At 55.7% G+C, this 19,415-nt stretch overlaps 1 protein-coding gene across 5 annotated transcripts in view; it reads right to left on the reverse strand.

The window, feature by feature from the left end:
• PLD1 (phospholipase D1) overlaps positions 1-19,415 on the reverse strand; it is a 58,675-nt gene that overhangs the window by 30,117 nt on the left and 9,143 nt on the right. For 2 of the 5 annotated variants that reach the window (XM_068692981.1, XM_068692979.1), the window contains exons 1-7: positions 18,705-18,887; positions 7,597-7,776; positions 7,359-7,486; positions 6,984-7,129; positions 6,132-6,240; positions 4,710-4,775; positions 41-99 (exon numbers count right to left, since the gene is read on the reverse strand). In XM_068692981.1, coding sequence (XP_068549082.1) covers positions 41-99; positions 4,710-4,775; positions 6,132-6,240; positions 6,984-7,129; positions 7,359-7,486; positions 7,597-7,744 — 656 coding nt within the window. In that variant the 5' untranslated portion in view covers positions 7,745-7,776; positions 18,705-18,887. Of the gene's footprint in view, positions 1-40; positions 100-4,709; positions 4,776-6,131; positions 6,241-6,983; positions 7,130-7,358; positions 7,487-7,590; positions 7,777-18,704; positions 18,888-19,415 lie in introns of those variants that run through there. The other 3 variants (XM_068692976.1, XM_068692980.1, XM_068692977.1) reach the window with 3 other exon arrangements.

The raw sequence follows: 19,415 nt of genomic DNA on the forward strand, positions 1-19,415 counted from the left end.
TGGTGAACTGTAATTCGGAGAAAAACAGCTCACAACTCACATGCCCTTTGGTCCCAGGTCATGGATGAATGACAGCTGACTTACTCCAATGAACTCCATCTGGGGAAAGAAAAAAAGATTCCTTCATCTTTCGTACTCCAAAATCCACAAACTGTGTGCTTCATCACAGAGCCTTATCGCCAAGAGAGAACACAGGGCAGAGCCCGAGCAGGAGTTACTCTCCGTAACTTAAGCAGCTTCAGGGAGACCAAGAAAATTATTTGCTTGTTGTTTTTTGAATGTGCTTTGGAGAATGCATTAAAGGCAACGAGGGCAAGCAAGATCCCACTTGCCCTAGGGACCCACTGGTATTTCTGAATGAAAAGAATCAAGTTTGATGCTGTTTGGGGTCTGTGTGAACTTAGCGATCGGCCTGAATCCTCTCCTTCCTCCTGCAAACCACACAGAAAACCACAAAGGGAACAGGCACACATCTTGGGGGTGGGAGGCCTATTCCCTTCAAGTCCCATGTCCCACCACCAGGCACCACGGGGGCGTTCACCAGGTTCACCAGCACAACCCCAGATTCGGATCGCCTGTCTGCTCCCGGCTCCTCCTGCCTCAGCAGAGCTTGCTGAGGAACATAAAGATAAGCCACGCTGGAGAGAAAGCACACCACGATTACATTCAGCTCTAAAAATAGGACGCCAGGCGATTTCGGCCGAGCAGGCTTTGCTTGGCAGAGCAGGACATTCCTGTCGGTCTGCCCCTTGTTAGCCCTGGCCCTGCTAAGGGGGGTGGATCGCCCCCAGGCACCCCACATTTACCGATATCCTCCTCCAATCTGCACGGCGGGGGCCTGCCTGCACCCCTGGGATTTTGTTTAATCCATTACTGTGTAAAATCGTCCAAGGGCAGGGCAGGGCGAGGGCAGGAGCTGCTCTCCCCTTTGGCCAGGCGCCAGGCAGCGAGCCCATGGGAACCCTCTAACCGCATTTTTTGGCGACCAGGCCTGCCGGGAGCGAAGCCCAGCACCCGACCCATGGCCCTGACCCCAAGAGGGATGGGAGGTGGCCGCAGGGTAGCTCCAGGCCGTGCCCACCCGTGCCATGCAGCAGCTCAGACACCAACACCCTGGGAATGACACGGGGTGGGCCCACAAGTCTCAGAGGGGTTTGAAAACACTAAGTCTAATAAAGAATATCAGATAATCTGGGATAAAGCCTGTCCTGCAGGCCCAGTCTATCCTGGCTCAGCCTCCCTTCCCTGCACAACCACCGCTGCCCCACGGAAGCAGCAGGAGGACAGAAAATCCCTCTTTCTCCTCATGCTCTGGTGCCCCTGGGCCTCCCCATCCTTCCCACCACATCCACACGGGCACGGAGAAGGACCAAGGATCTGCTGTGCTCCTCCAAGCGGCTCAAGGACACCAAGTGATCTCTTCTCAGCAGAGCCAAATTCACACCTCACCCTCTGGTGCTTCAGGCCTGTTTCAAGGCGGCAGCTACAAGGAGTCATTCCACGGCTTCCCCACCAACCTCGCTGTCACCATGTGTCCTGGGAAAGCACCAGGTGTGACCTGTGCACGACTCGTCCCTTTCTGCAGCGACACTCAGGAGAAAGACAGTGTGTGGAAACACAGCGCATCCCACAGCCTCTTACAAGAGGTCTTAAGCAAATTTTCAGGCCGGCTCCTTCCCCTGGATCTCATTTCCACTTCTTCAGAAAGCCGCTGGCACTTGCCTTGAGACAAATCAGAAAACTGGACACCTCTCTCATACCGGGCACACAGAAACCAAAGCACACAAATGTCAAAACCCTTTGAAAACACTGGCGGCGAGCAGAAAGCTGGCAGCAGCCCTAGGAGCGCCGAAAGAGCAGCCCTTGCAGGAGCAGAAGAGCCAGGAGGAGAAAGGACTTGCAGGAACAGATGCACTGCCCCATGAAAAGGGAAGGAAGGTGGTCCGGCAGCACAGAAACCTGCTCTTCAGCCCATGAGACCTTGAAATGGCCATTAGGGGAACACCCTAGGTGCCACGCTGGGCGAGGAACACCAAGCACCCCCTTCCACGGTCCTCCTGCACAGCCCCCTTCCTCCTGGTGCCCTCTATCCGTGCAGTTACCTGTGCTCCACGGTTATTTCTATGCAGAGCGGGATCAAGCAGGTCAGGCTTGGTTCAAAAAAAAAAAATATCTCATCAGTCACAAGGAAAATTCCTCGGTGCGGTGGAAAATACCTGATGAGATGATTTCTTATGACCGCATCAGCTATTTTTACTGTTAAATTGAGGTGCTCGTAACTGACCGAAGAACCCCGAGGGGAAGGCAGAGCAGCGAGGTGCTCTCACCTCGCGCACAGCTCAGTGCCCCCGCTGCTCTCAGCCAGCTGCAGCAGGGTGTGCGAGGTATGAGGGCCCAGAGAACGCAGCTTCAATGGCATCGCTGCAGTAATACAAGAAATAAACGGGCACAAGTGACCAGCTGCAGAAAGACAGGCTGCGAAAGGTGGAGAGCCAGCTGCAAGGTGGAGCAGCCACCACGTTCAGCCACCAATGCCAAGCACATCTGATTTATTTAAGCTAAACTTTTGTGCAAGTGTCTGCTTTTCAGGCAGAATTCAGCAGCTCCAGGCTGTTTTTTTTTGAAAAACCCCTATGAGCCTGACCCATAGGCCAAAACTCCCCCAGGGTACGGCACATCCTTGGAGAAGCAGTTTATAAAGCAGTGAGGAACAAACCACAAACACAAAATAAAAGAAGCAAGAAGAGAATCAATTAAATTGGTGCATGCCGGATGTAAAAACGTCTCCGAGGAGATGTGATTAACCCAAGCGGGCTCTTTACTTGAGCTGCACATCATGCTGCCCACAGCTTGCCATTGCAGCTCCACATCTGAATTACAAAGAATTTAGGACTTTAAGAAAAGACGAGCTTCCAGGAGTCAAATTGTGCTCCAAGACCAAAACAGTGGCAGCATTTGTCAGCGGCCAGGCAAAAGACTCCTCTGACCACAGGGAGAGCAAAGTGCTCATTTTGTTCTAAGGAGGACAAGCACGGTTCCAAGGAAAATGCCAGAAATCTTCAGTTCGGGGTCAAGGCAGAGAACGGCGGGGTTTGTTCTCTTGTAAAGGAAACATTTTGCTCCCTGCGCTTTCTCCCGGTGCAGGACCCGCTGCCGTTAGCAGCAAAGTTCTCACTGAGCGCTCTGCTGCAGCCAAACCCAACAAAAGCCAACAATAAACGGGGAATTGATGTGCAAAGGGACATCTGGCTCCGGGGTGGGGACAGAAGGGCGATTCAGCACAGGAGAGGGGACGGCCTCACAGCTGCCCAGGCGAGCACGGCTCATCCTCCCCGCGGCACGCCGCCTCCAGCCCCAGCTGGGGCAGCAGACCCCCATGTTTTTACACGAGCAGCCATTCGCAGAAATTCTGCAAAATATCCGTACAAGCGCCGCCTGCCTCATCCGCCAAGACGGCTAAATAGTGTAGAACAACTCTCCCCCGCTCCGCATATGCTGCTGATCAAAATTGCCAAGTTATCCCAACGTTGCCTCGAGAACAAAGGCTGACTATTTGCGGCGTGCGGAGCGAACAGCTCCTGGCTGCTCTGAGCTTAAACCCTGCTGCCTGTCCCCAGAGGAACCCCTCGGGAACCAGCAGCTCCTCTCAGCCCGCGGGCACAGACCTCTCCTGGCTGCACAGAGCACGCGGGATGGTGCTGGGCAAGCTCCTTGCCGCAGGTACCCAATGGTGCTCCGCTCTGCGACAGCAGCCACGCAGTGCTGGGCACAGCTCCCAGCTGCACCAGGTCCTGACACGACTCAAATCCTGCAAAAAATCTCAAAGAGCAGAATTTCTGCCCAGCAGACACATAGAAATGGGAAGAACTGGTTGCTTCAGGTGTCCTAAATCTCATCTGTATTTCTGCCTTGTTTTACAACCAAGGGTTCTCAGTTTTCACCTCGCTCAGAAATGTCCCAGGCTTTACTGGTGATGCAAAGGACGAGTGACATGGTCACTGTGCAGCCAAGAAAGGGGAAATAAATGGCCATCCCAGGGCAATGCTACAGCTGCAGCTGACAGGTGAGGACGACTGAAGAAACATTTGAGGATGAGACTTTCAAATAAAGCATTTTTGCTCATAATAGCCCACGAGTTGGATTTGATATCTCCCATTTCAGAAAGACGACCGTTCTGGGGCCATAAGCCAGCTGCCATCTCTCTTTGGAAGGGACAAAACAACCACGGAGGCGCATGGGTATCGCTCAGAACCACAGCATCAGGTCCACTGAAACCCCACAGAACAGAAACCAGAGAGAAACTTGCCCCCAGGGCCACACACACAGCTCAGACTTAAGAAATAACCACCCCTCCAGTTTGGACTTGTATTATTTAAGTATTTAAAACTTGAGCTTATCATCTTAAACTCTTCCCAGAATTAAACAGAAACCCTCTATATTTTACACATGCAATCAGCTTTCTGGCCTGAACTGCCTCCTGCCTTCAGGAGGTTTTCCCTGTGCTGTAAGTGACCTCTCAGTCACCTTTTCACTCTTTTCCTCTGGTTTTCATCATATTGCATGCACGTGGCAGAAATCAGCTGAGCCAAAACACTTGCACAATGGCTGTGGAGTGTTTCTGATAAAGCTGCAGGTGTTCTTTCAACCAGCTACATTTGAAAAGAAGGAGAATATTGTGTTGCCATTGAAGGAAACTAATTTCTACTTACTGTTCCGTGGTAGTTCCTGTACATTGGCATTTTCAGGATCTTTGTCAAGTAGTCTTCCAGCTGCTTCTGCAATTCAAACATCGAAGCATTAGGTGGAATGCAGGAATTTTTGAGATAAAAGAATCCAACTGTCTGGCATCAGGAAGCTATCAGGAAATCAGACCCACTTTTCAGCTTGAATAGATAAATAAATGCATTCCCGTGTGCTCACTGAAGATCAGGGCTCAGCAGCATAAACAACTTGATTACAGGTTGTTTATTGTTCGCAGACACGGGCTCATACCTTCCATCAGCTGACCTGCTGCTTTGCACAGCAATTTCAGAGGTCAATTTTCTCGACTGAGCCCAAGTTTCAGAGCAATTTTGAACACGAAAACAGTCCCTGGTGTTTCTGGCCCGCAGGGATTAGCTTCATGGGAAAACACAGCCTCGGCTGCAACCGAGAGCACTTATTTAACCAAATGGGACGACATGGGGGAGAGGAGAAACCACCACAGGAGAGAGACCTCGTGGGAGCTGGACAAAGAAGAGATCATGCTGCATGGGCCTGGGAAGCTGGGCAGAGTCCTGTGTGGCATGAAACCAACCAGAAGGAAACACCAGTGGAGTTTCCATGCTTTGCAGCACCAGCATCACAGCACGCGACCTTCCCAGGCGTGCCGGAGCGATGTGCGTGCCCTTGGCGAAAGGGAAAAGCAAGATTAAAAATAAAAAATGAAAAAGAAAATCTAGAAAACCTTTTTCTTCCTCTTTTCAACCAGCGTCTCTCTCCTAAAACTTCCTGCCCAGCAGCGATGCCAGCGCACAGGGAGGGTTATCTGCGCCGTGCAGCCACGAGACAAAACCTCTCAGGGCTGGAGATGGCAGTGACAGAAAGCCCAGGGGGGAGCCGCCAGCAGGAAGGGGAACGATAAGCACAGGGTGAAGGAACACGTTTCTGCAGGCTCGCCTCTGCAAGCGGTGAAGCTGCAGTGAGGAGGTAGGAAGATATCCACCCTCGTCACAGAGGGGCCCATCTGTTAACATCTGATGGAGTTACACGGAACACGTGTGCCTCGGCTAAAATTACCCATTTCAGCGTCGAGAGCCTGATCGGCATCTCCTCTTTCAGGGGGGGACGGGACTGAAATCACTCGGATTTTGATGGTGGAGGGGCTGCCTCCATCCATGCAACCCGACTCTACGAGCTGCCTCTTCTATCTTTAAATTGGAGCAGCTGGGAGCAGGGGAACCAGCGCTGTGGGCATCGTGGTGTTCCTCAACTGTGGAGGAGCCTTCGCCCGTGTTAACCCTGGGAGCATCCTCCTCCTCGTGGCATGGAGGAGGATTTGGGGTCAAAGCCAGGCTTGTCAAGGCCTAAGTTTGTTAAAATAAAGTCTTCTATGGTAATAAAAGTGTTTTTATTGGGCAGTGGGCACTTACCCTGCGGCTGGAGAAGTGCTCCTCGCGCACCGTGCTCTCCGCTGTGTGCGGCAGGCTCGGCATCTGCCTCGGCTCTCCCCTTTTGATGGATTGTCGTCTCACCGTGTGGCTGCAAGGAAGAACAAGCCCAAGCGTCGAGTCCAAGTGCTGCAACTGCACACACACCACAGTACACAACCCTTCCCATGCAAAGCTTTTGTTTTTCCCAGGCAACTCTCAAAAAAAATGAAGAGATGAGTGGTCAAGAAAGCAAAAGAAGGAAGTGTGGTTTCGCTGAAGAAGGCAGCGTGCTCCACGTGGCCCACAAATGAAAACCTAACACAGAAAAATCAGTTTGATTTTTCAGGGTCCTCTTTTGCCCTGCCTTAGTAAAGGGAACCTAAACCCTCTTTTTAGCATGTGGTGTTCCCCCAGCCCACAACCCCTCATAGTTCTAGCTTCCCCTGCCTCCTCTCCCACATTTCCCTACAGCAGGAGGCTCTTGCTGACCCACACCTCTCCCCACGGCTCTCCTTACACCTCCCTCAGCACCAGGGTTAGCCCATGCAGGGCTGACCACCCCATGCTGGGGGCCCTCCATGCCTGCTGTGTCCATCCCAAGCCAGCAGAAAGCCACATCCTGCCAACAATCTCCACCAGCATTAACATAAACCTTCCTCAATTACAAGAAAAATTCAGCTCAAAAGCCAACGAGCTGGAGCCCAAGTCATCAAAAGATGCTTGCACCATGAGGTTACGGCTGTTAACCACAAACCTCTGCACTCTCTCCCTCGCAGCAGAGCAAATGGGTCTCATGAAGCCTCACCAACGTCCTACTGGGAGAAAGGAGATGGCATTTTCTTTTGCACTCACCTCCTGGTAGGGATGGGGATGCGCACGAAGGCTTTGTACCGCAGCAGCTCCCTGTGGAACTCCTGGAAGTGCTTGAACTTCCTTTTCACCTGCCATGTGAACTCCCCGTGGGTCAGCTCGATGGTGTACACGTTGGGGCTCGGCACCTGCGTGGGCAAACAACACAATGAAGTCCTCCTCCTGCAGCTGCCTGCCTGAAGAGTCCTCGTTAAGTTTTCGCTAAGCATCACTGTGTCTCACCACTTGTTAGGTTTTAAAACAGACGGGAAACCTTCCCTCCTGAGCGAGCGCACACAAAAATTAAGCTACAAAGAGTATTTCAGTACAGCCCCATGGAAATGCCTCCTGGAAAAAGACTTTTGGCTAAGTTCTGACCTTCTTCGTGGAGGTGAAGCGCTCCACCTCCAACACGCGCACCCGCACAGGGCATCCCGTCAGGTAGGTCTGCGTGCCCGGCTCCTTGAATCCGCAGGTGTGGTAGATGGCAGAGAAGGGGATGCAGGCTGCAAGGAGCACAGAGCGTTAGCACAGCGCCCCGACGGAGGGCAGCCCACGGCCAGCACCGCGGAGATGCTCCGATACCAAACCCAAACGCGTGGGAACTCACCAGCACCTTTCGGGTCATTCAGCACCTCCGTGTCCACCTCCTCCCCCTCGAAGTGGAGCTCCCGGGTGTCCAGGCTCTCGATGATGTTGCTCATGTCTGCGGCGATCCTCTTCAGCGCCGAAGTAGCTGCATGGTTTTCGGGCCTCACGGACATCTCAGAGCACCACGAGCCGGAGCCACGGGGGGCTGGAGAGGAGGAAGGGGCAGGGCTGTCAGCGCCACCCTGATCATGGCACTGCGTCCACCCAAACCCTCCCTGTCCTGCCCACACACTGCACACCCACAGCCAAAAAGCAAAGGCATCTTCAGGCTACCGAAGATAACATATTTCCTCCAGTGCCACTGCGTACAGACTCGGACACTTCACTTCTATTTGAAAGTGAAAAATCCACAATATTTCCCGTTCCTGCTACAGAAACCTGCAGGGGGTGGTTGGGGGTTACAAGAACTTTCCCATGCTGACTTCAGGCTGAAAGCAAAGGATTTTCAGCACCGCCTCCCCTGCGTGTTTCAGCCATCTCTGATAACGATGACACGGGGAAAAGCACAAACCACATTCACGTCTGGCCACATCCCAGGCCCAATTCCCACAACGCTGCGTTTCCAGTTGCACAGAGGGGAAGCTCACTCAGAAAATCACTAAGCGTTTTTGTCAAGTGTTGTCCTCCTGAGATTGAGCTGCTGATACAAACTCCTCGCATTATTCAGATTCCTCTATCCCTAGGCACCTTACGTGCTTGCCCCTGGCATCTTTGTATCTCGTGCTTTCTGACAGTTTCTTCAGCTCAGGAGGCTCAACAGCCTGCGTGAAGCATGCCCACTAACGCTGGGGCCAGCTTGCAATGCTTGTGAGTATTTGCAAAGCAGCTTCCTCCTCCTCCTCCTCCTGCAGGCTCTGCAGCTGGCCATGGAGCTGTAGACCTGGCTGCTGGTCCCTTCACGAGGCCAAGCTCCAGCTCCTGGGCACCCAAGTGACAAAAAGTCCCCTTGGACTTTGCTCTGCGCAGCAATAAATGGCACAGCCTGACAGCGATGCTGAAAATACATGGATGGGACAGAGGGGCAGCACTTTGCAGAAGCCAGTACGAGGGCAAGGGCACTCGTTTATGCTGAGGAAAGTTCTTGTTGTGTGAAAGAAGCCTGCACACAGGCTCGAACACAGACAGACCGTGCTGCAGGGATTCATCCCACAGGCTGCGGGGCCGTGCGTAGCTGTAGGGCGAGGGGAAGTCAGGCAGTGCCTTGCTTCACACCTCTCCTGCCTGCACTCACCTTTGGAAATGGATCATATTTGACATTACTATCACGAAAAGAATTTGCTTTGAGGAAACTTAACGCGTGCTCCCGAGGAGGAGAGCATCCCAAGCACTTTGTGGGTGCTGTGCCCGTGTGGCCGGGTGCTCACCCTCCCTCCCCGCTGTGCCAGGCACGGCGGGGCTCCTCTCACCGCATTAATTGACCCACGGAGTTAATGGGTAAACAATTAACCAGCGTGTGAAGTGGCTATTTGCTAAAGACCACAGCAGGGCTGCATAACTTCAGGATTTTTATTATTCCTTTTTTTTTTTTTTATTATTAAGCTGAGGCTGTTTTCGCAGCTGGTCAGATAAGCCCTGGGTTAGAGCAGAGTCCAAGCGCAGTTGGAGCTGAGTCAGCCCCAGCAGCAAGGCTCTCCCGCGGGGATCACAGCCAGGTTATGGGCTCGAGAGGAAAAATGCCACTTGCCTGCAGCCCAGCCCAAAGCCCAGGAGCAGAGGCAGTGGCACAGGGCACCCCCAGTCAGGGAGGGCAGCTCAGGAACGGTGCAAAGCTCCGGGTCCTGCAGAGCTGCTGTTCTGGGCTGCAGCAACCAGCGCTGCTGATGGGCTGGAGAAACCACAACTAAAATTTGCCAGTACTGCCAGCTTTTAGACTGCAATCGTAAAAAGGGCAGAGAGGGAACCCAAAGAATAGCAGCAAATTGCAGAAGGGTGGAGAAATAGGATGAGGTGCCCTGGAAACAAGGGCTACGCACGTGTTTGGCTGCTGGCATCCGGGATAGAAAACAGGCAGCAGTTTGTTAAGGGGAAAAAAAAAAGGAGTTAAAGGAAGCCTGAGGGTGTCAGGGGGTCAGGAACCATCTGTGTGACGCAGCAGCAGAGGGGCATGCCAAGAGGCAGTGCCTGGCAGCCAGCGGGGAGGTACGGTGCTGGGTTAGAGCACTTGACCTGTGCGATGTCGGTGTCAGGATGGGGACTTTACCCAAGAAGGAAAAGACCTTGGAAAAAACACGCCAGCGGGCTGCAAACGTGCAACAGGCTGCTGCCAGCAGGACAGATGGATCAGAGGCTGGTACAGAGCAGCTCCGAGGGGAGGCCCTGCAGCATCCCCACCACCCGAGGCTGCAGCACGAAGCTGGGGGAGCGAGGGGGAAAACCCAGAGCAAACAGGGGTAAAGGAAAGCTCTGAGGAGAATGAGCCAACAAGGGAACAACGGGGAGACGGCCCTGAGCTCTCTTTTTGTTATTTGGCATTTTATTTTTTAACTGGTTTGTTACTTGGGGAATCACAGATATCTCAGCCTTCCCTAAAGACACAGCTCCTGTCCCCATGGCGAGAAGCGCCCCAGCCCCGACAGCCGCCCTCCCCTCGGTTCTCACACTGTCCCTCCCAGCACAGTGACCTCCTGGCAAGGGCTAAGCAGAACAAAAACCCTTCCCACACTTGGCTCTGTCCTCCCCATGCGAGCCTCCGAGTGTGTGACTGCAAAACAGCGGATGGGCTTGGGCTGAAATAGGGCAGGGAAATGGGGGAAAAGGACTCGAGCCACGCGTCTCCTGCCACGAGCCCAGGTGCCGTGCGGGCACCCAGAGCCCAGGCTGGATGCCAAGGAAATCCTGTGCACCATGCCCTCAGCAGCTCCTGCCTGGTGGTGAAAGGTTTTCCACGTAAACATTTCCCAATTTCTCACATTTTAGAGCTAAAATTAGCTTTAATGGCGAAATAGTGCTAGGAGGAGCCGGGCTGGCCGGCAGCCCCAGCACAACCCCAGCGCTGCCGCCCAGCCCCATCCCGCTGGTTCCTTCCCTTCTGTCCCAGTTCCCAGGCAGGTGCCAGGCCCCGGCCTCGGGGTCCCTCCAGCACCAGCCACTGGGCTCACACAGACAAGCCCCGAACAGGAGCTGAGGCACTGCTGGGAAGATCTCCTGGAGCCGCAGAAGGACTCAGCTGGGGATGGGAATCGACAGCGAGCAGCGTGTTTGGGCACGGTCCCAACCCACACCACGTATCTCCGGCTCATTCCTGATAAAACCCCAAATATTTCCAAACACCGCTTCCAAACCAACTCCTCTCGGAAGGCAGAGCCCCTACATTTACCAGCAGTCCCTCTGGAGGCAGGAGCCAGTCAGCATTTCCCATTCGATGCCTGCAGCCCAGCCGTCTGCCTGCGAGTTATTGATCTCCGCCGGCCTTCTCCACGAGGGTTTCTGCCAAGCCCTGAGCCTGACAAAGGAACTACAGGGTGATGGGGACCTGCATGGCTGGCAGCAGGACGGGGATGTTTGGAGGGCCCATCAGGAGCACGGGCACCTGCATAAATCCCTGCTTCCTGGGCTGAGAGCCCCGAGCTGCCTCCTGCAGCACCCGTCCCATCCCACGGCGCTCGTGCCAGGGACAAGGCAACAGGAGAGCAGGGGGAGGTCAAGGGCAGCGGTGAGGTAAGGCAGCGGTCATCCCCGGGGTGACTAACCCTCTGCTGCAGTCCCCAAACCCCTCTGCGCTGCGGTTTTCCCCACACCCAGGACCAGCCTCAGCGTCCGGCCCTTCCCAAGGACTGGTTTTATTTGCTTTGCTGCACGGTGACATGAAAGGGAGAGGGCAGCGCTCGCAGAGGAGCGGGAGCTGATGAGCTCACGCTGATGCACCACCCCACATCCCCCAACCCCAAACCCACAGCGAGTTTCGCAACCTCTGGTCTCACCATTGGGGCCACACTGGGGCTTTCAGTCCCGCTGGATCAATTTTTGCTGGCGGTGATGGGGACGGGTGTCCTGTGCCATGTCTGGGGGCTCCCACCCAGCCCCACCTCAAGCAGTGCCACCTCCGTGGGAAGCCGGCCATCGGGTGTGCCCCATCCCATGGGGTCTGTCCCTGTCACCCCAAGCCCAGCAGCACAGGGTTGGGGCGAGGGGATCAGTGTGCAGCTCCTTCCCAGGGCAGCCAAGCTGGGAGAAAAGGGGCGAAGATAAAATACCTGCTTCGGAGAGCGGAACCGGGAGGGGAAAGGATGCAGAGCGCTGGCTCTTGGCACGAGGACAGGACCAGAACAGCTTTACAAAAATCCTGACACCGAGGCGCTTGCCAGGGCGGCAGCATCACGCAGAGGCCTCTCGGAGTGACAATAAGCAGAGGTGAGGACAGCTGCAGCCGGGCCGCTGAGCATTTCTGCCGCTCCGATATATATAGCCGGGCACGCCATGCGCATGCAGGACATGCTCGCATTACCTCAACGTTTACATCCCCGCGGCTGACGTCCCACACAGCCCTCACGGCTATTCTGGTTGCCTCCTTGCCCAGCAACCACCACCTGCCAGAGCGCGTTTCCACGGGGAATTTCGGGGGCTCGGAGCCGGCCCCCCATCCCCGGGCAGGCTCGGGTCACCGCTGAGAAATGCGAGCACGCACAGCCCTTCGCACAGCTCCTCTGCGATGAGCCAAATCCGGGCAGAACGCAGCAGCCTGCGCTTGGGGCTCGGTGAAGTAAAAATTGCACACACAAGTACACGAAGGTGCTAGTTTTGGGAGTTTTTTTTTTTTTTTGACCCTTCCAGTGGATTGCCCAAAGTAACAAGAGGTTTCCATGGGCGCCACAACACAAGGTACCGCCAGCAGCGGCACGGCTCGCGAGGCATTTTGGAGCAAAGCTTTTGAAGAAGCTGCAGGCACCACAACTATCAGATCCGACGGCAAGCTGAGGCCCCCAGCCTCGGTGACTTTCATTCATTATCCCTGAAGCTACGGCACTCAGCAGCCTCAGCTCCCACCGCCACCCGGTGCCAGGTGCCCGGACACCCCCCGAGGCCAGGTGCCAGGGAGGCAGTGATGGAGGCACTCCTGCTCCTGGTTTGCATTTCCCAAGCAGCTGCTTGCCAAAAGCCACAGCCAGCCATGAGCACCGGCACAGGGGAAACGTCAGCGCTCGGCCTCCCTTCCCCAGCCGCACGTCTCCTCCCGTGCATCAACAGCTCCATGTGCAGGCCTGGGCTCACGCTAACGCCTCCCAAGAACGGCATTTCCCCTCGCCCTGGACAGCTAAAACAAATATTTGAGAAGTTAGGAGTTCACAAGAAGAAGAAGGTTGGCGGGGAAATCCCGGAGGGAGCTGTAGGAGACAGCGAGCTGAGCCCCGAGGGCAGGGGCGGCATCCGGACTTCGCAGGGGGCTTCACAAAGCCACCCATCCCTGGGAGATGTCCAGACCCCACACAGGGCGGTACCAGCACGCAGGACACGGGGAACTCGATGCACTTTTGGGTCAGGACCTGTTGAACCAAGATCAGAAACAGGCGAATTCCACAGATTTTAAGGAACAAGCTTTTGTTCCTTAAAAGAAGCAACTTGCAGAAACAGAACAGCAGGAGCAGAGCAGCTCTCCTCTGTTTCTTGCTTAAATACAACTAAACATCTGCAAATTTATGCAAAGCAGCTCATTTACACATATTGACAGCCCTGACAGCTTCCTTAGAATGAAATAGGAACAAAAAATTCCTCCCCCGAGACGGAGCAGCAGCGCACACCGGGAGATGCTGCTGAGGGCCGAGCTCCCACCGAGCCCCAGCTCCTCCCTGTCCCCTGTCCCCTGTCCCAGCCTGAGCTGCCCCTGACCTTCATCCCCTCGAGGAGCAGGACAGCGCTGCTCCAACCATCCCAGGGGATGTCAGAGCACCGAGGTTAGGATGCAGGAGCTCAGCCCGAGCCGGGCAGCACAGTGAGCCACGGGTTCGGTGTTACTTTAACTCGGGTTTTTCCTCGCTGCCTCCCGGAGCAGCCGAGCTTCAGAAGGTTTCTGCAGGCAGTTGTATTCCTCCTGCACACAAACAGGCTGTTTGGCAGAAAGAAAAGCAATAGTTTTGTGTTTTTTTTTTTTTCAGGGGTGAAAAAAACCCAAGCCCAGCAGGACTCAGACAGCAGCTCCTATCTCGCTGGTTCTTTGTGCCAGGGAACAAAATGGCTCGTTTGCCAGAACTGCTGCCAAAACCTCGTGGGATCAGGTCTAACCACAGAAATTCAAGAGGCACCGTGACTCATCTGCTGCTCTGCGCTGCTGAGGCTTACAGCTGGGTGGGACCCCTGCAACAAGTCCGTCTGCAGGAAACTTCTGTCATGGAAAAACACACTTCAGAACATCTCATTGGGACTACAGAAATAGGCATTGAGAAAAAGAGGAATGAGACCAAAATATTCTTTCTGCAGAGCCCACGCCATGCCTGCTCTCCAGATCGCTTCCGTAGCCCTTCGGCTGCACCGGGGTGCAGGCTGGGCTCGCTGCGAGAGCAGGGCAGCACCCAGGAAATACCAAGCCGCACATCCTGCGTGCCAAAGAGCCAAGCACGTCCTATGAGCACGTTTCACTCGAATAAAGAGACAGCGCAGACCCCAACTACCCATTTATTTTATCTTTCTATGCCACGCTCAAAGTTTGTATGAAGAGAACTTAAAAAGATGATGAAAGACAGCAGCCAGGCTGCCAGTTAGCGCGGTGACAACCCACTGCCACGGCCAGCTCGCCCCAAGTTACCAGCAGCTAGTTAGTGCTGCTGGTTTAATTTTACCACGGGCATCCCTGGAGGCTGCCAGCCAGCATCAGCCCGGCACACGGTGATGCTGCTGCTGCCAGGGGCCGCCGCTTCGCCAGGAGATGCAGCTGCCGATGGATGTCTGCAAGAGGGTTTGTCCTGGCTGGGGGAACAACCAGAAGCAAAACTTCCCAATTAAAAAGCGATCTGCCCATTTCACCAGGCAGAGCTCTGGGAAGCGGCCCCGTGCCAACTCACTGCTGCGTACCCGTGAGCCACGCAGCCGGAGGCACGGGAAGCCTCGGGACACGCCAGCGGGACGAGAAGCGCCGGAAAGCAAGCTCCTACAGCACCGGGTAGGCAGAAACAACAACTGGATGTGAATCATCCACTTGCACGGACTTGGACAGAGCACGTCACGGCGCCGATCTGTGGGATATTGTCTGCCTGGTACTGCCTTTTGTGCCTCCACACCGCGAGGCTCAGCCGGGAGAAGTGCAGTGCCGCTGTGCCCTGCATCCCCCATGCAGGATCCCCCAGGGGCAGCACCGGTCACAGGGGAGCCCAGGGAAAGCTCCAGCAGCAGCTTGGTCCCATTCCACCCCAAAAAGCCCCCACCTCACTTTGCACTAGTGGAAGTAAAAAGATAAGACAGGAATCGGGCCCCCTCACAGCTGGCTCGGGTAAAACGCAGCCAAGGAAATCACAGCTTGGTTTGTGTCCCACCACCAAAGGTGCCAACAGGAAGAGCAGCTCCCTGCTCTGGGAATATTCAGGGCTGTCAGCACCACACAAACAGGCCTCCACGCCCCAGGAAAAAGCTTCTTTCTGTTGGGTAAACCTGCAGATAGCAAGGAGGTTTTTCGTCTTCTCCAGCTCCCTGCTCTCGCAGACGCTTTCCGTACCAACCCGCAGCCTGCTCGGGGTGGCACACGGAGGGGCAGACGCCCTTCTCTTCCACGAACTGCCCACCCCAACTCTGTTCACATCTCCCTTCTGTTGCATGCTTTCTCCCTAGATAGTCAGCTCCTTATGGCTGCGGACAATTTCTTATTTTATCCACACCTCCTCTGCCAAAAAGAAGGGAAGGAGGAGGCGGAAGAGACGCTACCCTTACACAAGGATAACTAAAGCAAACCGGCTACCTTGCTGGCAGATCCTAGCAGAGGAAGGCACAATTTTATTTGCTGGGGCTCGACAGGGTCAGCGCTGTGTTTCTGGAGCACAAGGGGAGAGCTCTGAGGAAGAAAGGCTGCAGGAAGGTGATCAGGAGGAGAGCAGAGAGGTGTGGACGCCGCACGTGCCCGACGTGGCTCCGTGCAGCCGTGGGACGTGCACCTTGGAGGTGCTGCTGGGTCTGTGACCCGCGGTGTTCCCATCCAGCCCCACTCTTTGATACATCTTCTTGGCAACACAGCCAGCACACGACTCGATCGCCACCCCAAGAGAGCAATCTTATCTCGATATTAAACACCTGCACCCCTTTCTGGCAATAAATCCTGGCTGCACGCTGCGGTTTCACGCTGGATGGGCACGGCACGCTTGGTGTCACAGCAGCAGCAGGTCCTTGGGTCAATGACTCCCTCTCCTCCCGACCTCTTTTTAGGAAGTTTTGCCTCATTGGCACCAACTCAGACTCGTATGGGCCAAAGCTGGATGTACACCACACGCTTTTATCCTTGGAGGTGATGCTCATCTCCCCGCCAGGACCCTAACAATGAGATTATTATCATGTGGAAACAAAGCTCTGAATCCTGAAGGCACAAATATACATATAAAAAATGTATGATCTGCAAACCCATGCGTTTCCCTCCTCCTTGCTCCCCTGGGAGGCAGGGGCTGGGCACGTGTGCCCTACTGCAAGGGCATGGGCTGCCTCCCACCACCTGGACACCATGCCTCGAGTGGGTGGGAGACACAGGCGCAGCACGGTGCGTGTTTTGGAGAGACAAGCTGGGAAACGGAGCTTTTTTCCCCCACTCCCTCTGCTTTCCAGGGTGCCCGCACACGGGGAGCTGGTACGGGCATCTGGCAGCCGCCCACGGGGCCCTGGCAGCAAGCAGCAGGGCAGAGGTGCCCAAGCACATATCAGTTAAAAACAAACGACGTGCAGATATGTAAGATAATTCATAATCAATATATAAGGACGTGATTTCTGTCTTTCATCTCCACCCTGCAGCTCGGCGGGGCCAGCTCGTGCCCCCCGGCAGCTGGGCGCACACAGAGCCGCCGGGCTGCGTGCCAGCCCCTCGCACATCCCACGAACCACAGGGCGCAGGGACAGCACGGCAAGCAGCACCTGAACACCCCCCGAAATACCAAAACAGCCTGATCTTCAGCAAAAAGGCCAGGCAAGGCTTGGGGAAGGGAAGGGGAAAGAATGAAACTGCGGCTTCCATCAGCCCCAGCCGTGACCGCGTCTCTTTCTGTCCCTGCAGGAGTTTTCACAGCTCAGGACAGGCGAGAGCAAGTTGAACACACGCCACGGGTTGTCAGACAATAGGAGGAAATGGCGTGAAGGGCTGGCTCCTGCCCTCCTCACGCTGCAGAAGCCTCAACAAGCAGCAGGTAACCCCTGCCACAAGGCACTCCAGGAAACCAACACCCAGAGAAGCTCAGATTGCTTCCCGGGGACTGATGTAGGTCACCGGTACAATGCTGGTACCCACTCTAACCAGTTTTTCAAACCAACCTTATCTTTCAAATGGCTTGCTTCAGAACAGCTGTGCTGATGAGGAGTTGGAAAGCCACCTGTGTGCAGCCTGCTCGCTGGGCAGAGCTGGAGGAGCCTGACCCAGGAGGCTGTGTGAGCATCAGTGACTGGCATTTTCTCTGCCGTTCCACTTCCCGGGAATACAATTTGTGGCCGTACTGGCAGCGAGTGTATTTCCCCTGGTATTTCTTCCCTGAAGGTTTGCTGGCTTGCTTTAAATCAATTACCAGAGAAAGAGTAAGTGGAAAAAACCAAGTTCGGTCCATGCTTAGCAAATAAAAGGAGCACAACCACACTTCTTTGCGGAGTTTTTCAAGGCAGACATTTCTCAAATCACGTCTTGAGAACAGACCCACTGTAAAACACCAGATCCTTCCTCTCCTGCAGACACACCTGCAGTCTAAAGAGCACCTCATAAATTACAGGGGATAACAAAGTCAAGTTGACACAAGCCTTTACAATTTGCTGTTTGCAAAAGTAGTAAAAATTTCCAGCTGAGGCATGTGATTTCAGGCCGCTCCACAACAGAGTGATTTCACCAGCAGAGATCACCTACCTCAGCCTTAGGAATTTGTTCTCCATTTATTTATACGTAAAACCGTCTCCTCAGCAGCTTACAGTGGTGGCTCTGAGCCTGGGAAACTCTTCCCCAGCCACGAGAGCTGCCCGTGTCCCCCTGCCCCCGAGGCTGGGAGCTGGGGCTCCTCGCAGCCCCAACAGCACCGGGGGGCCCAGGAGAAGTCCCTGGGGTGTTTTTTTTTTTCCAGACCTGAGCCTTGACACCAACTCAATAGCCCTAAAGGAGGATGTTAGGTATCTGGCTGTAATTAAACGTGCACATGGGTGGATTTTGTGAGACCTTTCAGCCCTCCCTACGTGAGCTGACCCTGGGCAGAGGGGAAGCGCGCTGCGGGGCGATGGGGAGGCTGCCGGAGAGCTTTGGGACGGGCTGGACATCCCTGGGGATGAAAGACCCGGTCACCTGCGAGCCACCCTCGTGGGCACACGCTGCCAAACGCCGGCGGCTGCACGGGGTGGGGAAATGGGGATTTTTGAGCCTAAAACCCCTTGAATCGGCGTCCCCCCTGCGGGCTGCCCAAGAGCAGGGCGCGGTGGCTCCCCCGGCGCGGTGGGCGCCAGCCCCGGCCTCGGGCTGCCCGACCGCGGCCGGGACGAGCCCCGACGGCCCCAAAACCCACTCGTGACCGCGGGGTGGGGGCCGTGGCCGGCCTCGGCCGTGTCCCGGGCCCGCTCCGAGGCGTTTCGCGGCTCCAGATGCGCCCCGAGCCGGGGGGGAGCGCGGCGATGCGGGCACGCACCGGAGCTGGAGGCGAGCGCACAGCCACGGTGTCCCCAGCCGTGTCCCCACCCGTGTCCCGACTCCTGTCCCGACCAGTCCCGATCCCTGTCTCGCCTCGTGTCCCCACCGCCCCCCGCTGCAACCCTCCCCCGGCACCAAGCCCCCTCTAAGCCCCAGGAGCGAAGTTTGCAGCCACGGGGAGACCCCCACGGGCGGCGCCCCCCGACTTTAACCCCTCCACCCCTTAACCCCCTTCTCCCTTTATCCCTTTTACCCCTTAACACTCCCTCTAACCCCCCTCATTGTCCCCCCCGGTCCCCACCAACCTCGTGCCCCCGGGGGAGCGGTGGCCTCATGGTGCCCAGTCCCGACTCGGGGCCCGTCTCGGAGGGGGGCCGCGCTGCAGCCCCAAAAAAAAACAAACCCAGCAGCCTCAAAACCCCAAAGCCAGCAGCCCCAAATCCACGGCCGGCTCCCCCCGGGCGGGGCGAGGCGAGCCCCAGCCCCAGCCCCAGCCCCAGCCTATAGCGGCCACTTGCGGGGAAACCACTCCCCGTGCGCCGGGACAGCGCCGGGGGCTGCTGGCACCTCGGGGCGGGGAGACCCCTTGTCATGGGGGGGGATAATTAAAAGGAGAGCTTAATTGGGAAGGGGGGCTGCTTGGGCATTCCCCCCCAGCACGGGGATGCAAAGCTCGCCTTCCTTCTTCCCCTTTCGCAGCCAGTTTGGGCAGGGGAAGGGGGCTCGTCCACATGGCCAAGAAATTGGGTTTGGTGTGGGGAGCAAGCAAAAAGTGTGTGCACGTTAGGGCTGAATTCCTCACGCTGCTCCCAGCCACAAAGCCCTCTGTAATTACAGAAACACTGATTTTGTAGGAAAAGAGAGCAAATCTCTGTGCTCACAGAAGCACCGAGCTGACACGCGAAGCAGCAGAAACCCTGTCTGCTGGGCAGCCCCACACGATGCCCAAATCCTGGCTCCCAGCCCTGCAGCTGCACGGGGGGCATCTCGGGGGCTTCTTCCAGGGAACTCAGCGC

The sequence above is a fragment of the Anas acuta genome, chromosome 9 (assembly GCF_963932015.1).
Source record: "Anas acuta chromosome 9, bAnaAcu1.1, whole genome shotgun sequence".
Lineage (NCBI taxonomy): Eukaryota > Metazoa > Chordata > Aves > Anseriformes > Anatidae > Anas > Anas acuta.